This window comes from Apium graveolens, chromosome 8 (genome assembly GCF_009905375.1).
Source record: "Apium graveolens cultivar Ventura chromosome 8, ASM990537v1, whole genome shotgun sequence".
Lineage (NCBI taxonomy): Eukaryota > Viridiplantae > Streptophyta > Magnoliopsida > Apiales > Apiaceae > Apium > Apium graveolens.
In genome coordinates, this window is record NC_133654.1 from 209,062,700 (window position 1) to 209,069,438 (window position 6,739).

General features: G+C 34.6%; 1 protein-coding gene across 1 annotated transcript; it reads right to left on the reverse strand.

Moving 5' to 3' along the window:
• Window positions 1-2,998: 2,998 nt before the first annotated feature.
• On the reverse strand, window positions 2,999-4,484 carry LOC141678590 (RING-H2 finger protein ATL16-like). Its single transcript, XM_074484932.1, has one exon. The coding sequence runs from the start codon at window positions 4,303-4,305 to the stop codon at window positions 3,253-3,255; it is 1,053 nt and encodes a 350-aa protein (XP_074341033.1). The 5' UTR covers window positions 4,306-4,484; the 3' UTR covers window positions 2,999-3,252.
• Window positions 4,485-6,739: the final 2,255 nt, after the last annotated feature.

Here is a 6,739-nt window from a genome sequence, read left to right on the forward strand (position 1 = left end):
AAGTCTTTTGTGGACCTCACTCATTGCACGGTCAAATAAGCATTGTTGTTGTGAATAAAAAGCATGATTCCGTAATAAGCTCCAGAATTCTTATAGTGTTATATGTCACTTTGTGCCTAGAATTTTTATTCTTTGTATAATCATGTGATTGCCTTGATGATAGTTGAGTCATAATAACTGGTCTAGTTCCGAAGCATATCTGTTAAGCATCTGCACACACCACGTTTCTGGCTGTATGTTCGTTTGCATGAGTTTATTGATCTTTAGTCGCCTAACTGCATTTGTTGAGATGTTGCAATTTGGTTGGTTTGTTCGTAGTAAGGGGGATCGCTGCATTTTCATATAGATTGCATTCATGCATATTTTTTATTTGTTTTTGAGTCTGTGAGGCTTGAGGACAAGCATCGATTTAAGTTTGGGGTGTGATAAGTGGCATTTTATACCACTTAGAACATCTTAAAATGGCTTAAATTGGTGCCTTGAAATCAAGTATTTTGTGTATTTGATGCGTTTTTCTAGTGTTTATGCATTTCAGGGTATTAGTTGTATTTCGGAGGAGTAATCATCAAGAATAAGCCTTGGCATGTGTTCACCATTGCGAGAGGAAAGAAAGGGGCAGATTACGGCGAAGAAACAGAGCAAACTCAGGAAAAATCCAGTAGGGTCCTGAGCGCCCGCTCAGCTATGCTGAGCGGCCGCGCAGAAAGCTGAGCGCCCGCTCAGCTATGCTGAGCGCCCGCTCAGCTATGCTGAGCGGCCGCGCAGGGTCGGGAAATTAAATAATTATTTTTAGACTTCTACTTCTGTTTGGCTTCCAACTTCTATGTAATCTGAGTTTTATGGGACTATTATATAAGTAGATTTGGAGACATTTTCACAAGGTTGGATCGTGGTATTAAGCAAGGAGCAAAGGAGATAAGGAAGAAGATCGTGTTTGCATACTGCAACGAAGAGGAAGCATACTTTCTTGTGATTCTTATTTCGTTGTAACGTTGGATGCTAGTTTTCTTACTTTGAACTTAATTACTCTTGTGATGTACTCTGATTTAATATAATTAGTTTAGTTATTATTTTCTTGTGTTTGTTTATCATGATTTCATATGAACCCATGATGACGATAAGTGCTATTATGGGCTAATCGTGATCATGGAGTCGCAACGGATTTACTATGGAATTCTTTAGTTAATTGTTTAATACTTTAGTGTGTGATGATTGTATGATATCTAGTATTGGTTGTGCGTATTCGTCTTATGTGTGTCGCGAACATATAAGATAGGGTGTTAATCTCTTGTGAAGCGACGGTGGATCTTGAGATTTAGAACTTGCCATGCTAGCATAGGTTCATGTATGATGTGCATGATTAGTGGGTAACTCTAACAGTTTTACTTGCCCTGTGTAATCAAAAGGAATAACTTGTGCTTAAATCGTTGTGTTGTCAATTTCTGTAGACATATAGGAACTCAACATAATTGATGCCTATTCAACTTCTATCTTAATTGTGGATGCTTGGTAGAATGGTATGAGTACAATGAAAGTTGGCTTTTATCAGTTTCGTGTTATTCGATTAATATCATCACTGTCACATGCTAAAGGTAATAACAATAACTATTGAAGGAAGTAGTAATGAAGTTGTGATCTCATGAGTGTTTTAATATTGTTAATTGAAGTGTTATTTAAGTGATAAACTAAGTAATTAATTGTAGTTAATATTTAGTCAACAATTGTAAGTGTTAGTGTCTTAACATTGAAAAGTAATCATACGTTGGTGCGTGAGTTTAATTAAACAATAATTAAGTCTGAGTCTCTGTGGGAACGAACTAGAAAGTATTCTGTATTACTCGCGAACGCGTATACTTGCGTGAATATTAGCGCGTGTTTTCGCCCTAACAACCTTGCTCTATAACAAGGATCAAGTCAAAAACGTAGTTCTAAATAGTGGGGGTGAGACCCTTTATATAGGTCTTGACAATATACGGATTAGGATTAGATTAGGGTTATGAGACTTGGTGGAGAAGTCTCAGATTTAGAATGGATTTTGGAGTCCTAGAATGCAAGAAGTTGATTACTTATTCTTTGAGGTTTCTTGGAAGGAAATACCCAAGGAAATATATTCTTTATAGAACACTATTTACTGGCATTATTTTCCCTTGTTTATTAATTATGAAATTAATAAACATTAGGATTTCGTGCCTCGTTAATTGGGCTTCACCTTAGGACCAAATCATCAGGCTTAATTAATACTACAATAATTACGCAATTAGGGTTATTTTTATTTCTTATCAGTATAAAATCTCTAAACTCCTTTGACGATATCATAATAAACTTTTGACTTTTTGTTTGTCCGTTTTTATAACTAAACTCACACATTACACACGCACCTTGTTTTTGACAAAATTTGAATTGTCGCATGTTGCTGAGAAAGCGAGAGACATCCATTTATATCAAGAGATCAGTGGTAGCTCTTGAGTCAAAATACTAGCAAGCAATTTAGTGAATTTTGATAGTAAGGATATACCGAAACTCAAATGGCAGTAAGTTTCTATTCCAGTTGTGTTTGGAAATGGATTTTCTCATCCTATCATGAGAGATAAGAAAGTTGTTAGACAAACCTATAAAAAATGCCAGTATGCATTAAGATGCGAAGATAAGAATATATTTTCCCATCCTGAATTCATTCACCCCGTCGTAACATGCAAATGCCTAATGTGATGTGCTTTGATCTGTCTCAGACTCTCATGCGACACTAATCTTCTGCTGCTATCATGAGTCATCACACAAGTGACATTAGTAACGAGGATTAGTGTAATTCTTTGTTCTTCCTATTCAAGCATTCTTCTGTTTAGTGGCAGTGTTCATTTTGCTGCTATGTGTATTGTTGCAAGCCTACAGGAAGACTTGGAATATCGTGATTTTGAGAAACTTGCGAATTGTTACATCTACAATAAGATAAGTGCCCCCCTTGCTACATTATTACGTCTATCTTGAATCGGTTCACCTTGTTTTAACATACAAATGCTTAAAGTGCGTGGTTGGCTCTGATTGTTTCAGACCCTATTACCACACTTATCTTATGTTTCTATCATGATGCAAGTAAAACTGATAACACGGGACGAGTACTTCTTTAAGTATTCGTTTCTTTTAGTATCTGCTGTATTATGACAAAAAACCACAGCTACTTTCCCTACATGAATCTATTGAACTCTCCATTTAATCAATGATTAAATTTAAAAAAATAAAAAATAAAAACTACCTTCATTGTTCTAATTGTATTTGTAACACTTCTGTTCTTGACCCCCTTCCATGCCCAAACGAAAAAATGGATCTTCTAAGTTTGCTACTGCAGCAACCTTCACAACTCACACTCTCAGGTTCACTAACATTAGGCCCATTACTCTTTTGATTCACAATTTCTTGTACTGCTAAATAAAGTTGTCTATCTGCAGCAGAATCCATAGAAAAAGATCTTCTAATGGGCTGGACTAGTAGTCTTTCATCTTTAACTCTAGTATCAATACATTCATCTCCCATACTTGTATGTCTAAGCCCATCGTTTTTGGACCTCCTTTTCAACATTTTGGGCCCTAACTTCTTTTGTGATGGACTAGATGGTTTAGCTTCATGAATTCTAGGCAATGATACATGAGGATTGATCACTTCTTCACCCAATTCAATCACAACATAATCTTCTTCCCGGCCCATGAAATTATCATGATATTGAACTTGATCTTGAGGGCTTGAACTTGGACTTTCTTTATCTAACGGTGGAAATTGAAGTGCAAATAAAATGCTTGTTCTACACAGTGGACAATTTGCATTGTTTTGAAGCCAAACATCAATGCAATCAATATGGAACAAATGGCTACAGTTTGGTATCATTCTTAGCTTCTCTTGCTCATGAAACTCATTCAAACAAACTGCACATTCGACGAAACTGTTGCCCCTTTCAGGGTCTTCTTTATCTACTTGCTTAAACTTAAAAATGGGGATTGAACGAATCACTGATTCGTCCAATCCCCTGTTCTCGAATGTCGAAGTGTAGCCCATTAAAAGGTCTTCACGACGACGACTTCGGGACAATGAAAGCCGTCCAAGAATGTCGATTCTTTGCCAATTCAAGCAGCATTTGATGACAAAAATGTAGTAGCTTAGAAGTAAGAAAGCTGTGGCTAATATACCAATAATAGCTATTAGTATAATTGGAAAGCCATTATGTGAGGAATGAAGATGTGAAGGGCTAGGAGGGCTTATTGCTTGGGACATAGTTTGAGATACATGGATGTTCAGACTCATGAGATCCATTGACATTGAGCTAGTGTTATTAAAAAAGATGAAATAATTTGTTTTGTGAGATCTTGAAAGCACATGAAGATGTCAAGGAGGTGCCCAAAATGTCAAGGAGAGAGATGGGAAGAAAGTACAACAAACAAGAAATGCAAGTGTGGTCAGCCCTCTAGTATCAAGACAAGGAGGAGACATGTCTGGGTAATATATACATGTATAAATTGTGTAGAGTAATGAAGAAGATTCAAATATTTAAATGAGAAATTTGGAAGCAGGGGAAGAGTGACTAGTTCTGGGGGGGGGGGACCTTGAGGAGAATCTCTCTCCAACCAATGAGAGAAATTTGCTGTCAAATGGATTTTTTAAGTCTTTTTTCTCTGAATAAACTGCATTACTGGTATGTAGTCCATGACTGTTACAACTAATAATAGTATTATACCGTATGCATGTGTTTTTACCAAACCTAGAAGATGGGAATGGGATGAGCTATTTATTACAATGCATCTTTTCACATTAAAGGGATGACTTTGTAATTGGTTTCATGCATACATTTCTTTTTTTATATCAGTTACCCAAGACTTCAATCATGCAAGCAAAGTTATTTGACTGTTGTTGCTCATGTCATTCTTGCGTACATAGTCCAGTGACCAGTTCGTGAACAAGCTCGAACTCGGCTCGTTAAGAACTCGTTCGGATCGGCTCGTTAACAAACTCGAGCTCGAACTCGAACAGACAAATATGTTTGTTAAGCAAACCGAGCTCGAACCGAGCTTTGAGTTGTTCGGCTCGAACTTGGCTCGGCTCGGCTCGAGCTCGGCTCAGCTCGAGTTCGCTTGTTAAAATTCGAAAAATTCTTTAAAAACTGGCTTCATAATTATATTTTAGTTAAGATTTTTTTTAAATACTTTTCATCGATCTAATCGTATGGATGTCATAACATATATATTTTAATAATGTAACCAAAGTTTCACATCAAAACAATGTTATTTGATTTTCTATTTTAACGGTCAAATATTAGTTTGACTAGTAACGCTAACTAGCGTTTAGTCTTGATTTGTTGTTTTGATTATTTTAAAAATATTTTATATCGATCCAATCGTATGAATGTCATAAAATATATATTTTATTGATATAACCTAAGTTTCCGATTAAAATAATTTTATTTGGTTTGCTATTTTAACGGTCAAACATTAGTTTGACTATTGCTAGTAACTAGTGTTTAGTTTTGTATTGGTGTCTCGACTTATTTAAAATTATTTTTAACTGATCCAACCGTATGAATGTCAAAATAAATATATTTCAATGATATAACAAAAGTTTCAAGATAATTTTATTTGGTATATTATTTTAACAGTCAGGCATTAGTTTGACTATTACCACTAACTAGTGTTTAGTCCTGATTTGTTGTTTTGATTATTTTAAAAATACTTTAGATCGATCCAACCGTATGGATATAATAATATATATATATATTATTGATATAACCAACGTTACAGATCCAAATAATTTTATTTGGTTTGTTATTTTAACAATCAAACATTAGTTTGACTAATACTAGTAACTAGTGTTTAGTCATGTATTGGTGTCTCAACTTATTTAAAATTATTTCTAATTAATCAAACTGTATAAATGTCAAAATAAATATATTATAATGATATAACCAAAATTTCAAATCAAGATAATTTTATTTGATTTGTTATCTTAACAGTCAAACATTAGTTTGACTATTACCACTAACTAGTGTTTAGTCATTAATTGGTGTTTCGATTTTTTTAAAAATATTTTCATCGATCCAACCGTATGGATGTCAAGATATATATATTTTAGTGATATAACCAAAGTTTAAAAAAAAAAATATTTGATAAGTTATTTTCATAATCAAAGAACGGTTGACCTTAATTTTTTCTAGCTCGGCTCGGCTCGACTCGTTTATGTTCACGAACAAGCTCATGTTCGGCTCGTTAAGTTAGTTAACGAGCTCGATCTCGAATACGATTTTTTTCGACAAGAAAGCTTGGCTCGGCTCGGTTCATCAGAAAAAAAATCAAAGCTCAGCTTTGTTCGATCAAAATTCGGCTCAGCTCGATTCGTGAAGCCCTAATGATGAGAGGGCATCGAACATAAAATCAGTTCTCGAGATAGTATTTAAGTTTTTTTTAAAAGAATTGAATATAATTACAGTGAGAGAGGATCCAACAGAAGATCAGTTCCGTAAAAGGATACACTTTTGCTTCCGACAATTTTATTTGAAATATGGTTGAAACTTTGAAACGGAAGATATGTGTTCCAATGTAAAGAAATGTGAACTTTAATATTAACAATCCATAGTTTTAAAACTGCAAAATTAATAATAACCGGCACAGATCACATCCACCCAACTTATACCGAACTATCTATTATTTTATTTGATTTATCTATCCCTAATTGTTGATATTTAAAACAAAACATGACAAAAAAC

Bases quoted from the DNA above. Each gene is read 5' to 3' on its own strand.
- LOC141678590 (XM_074484932.1), bottom strand. From the start codon at position 4,305: ATGTCAATGGATCTCATGAGTCTGAACATCCATGTATCTCAAACTATG.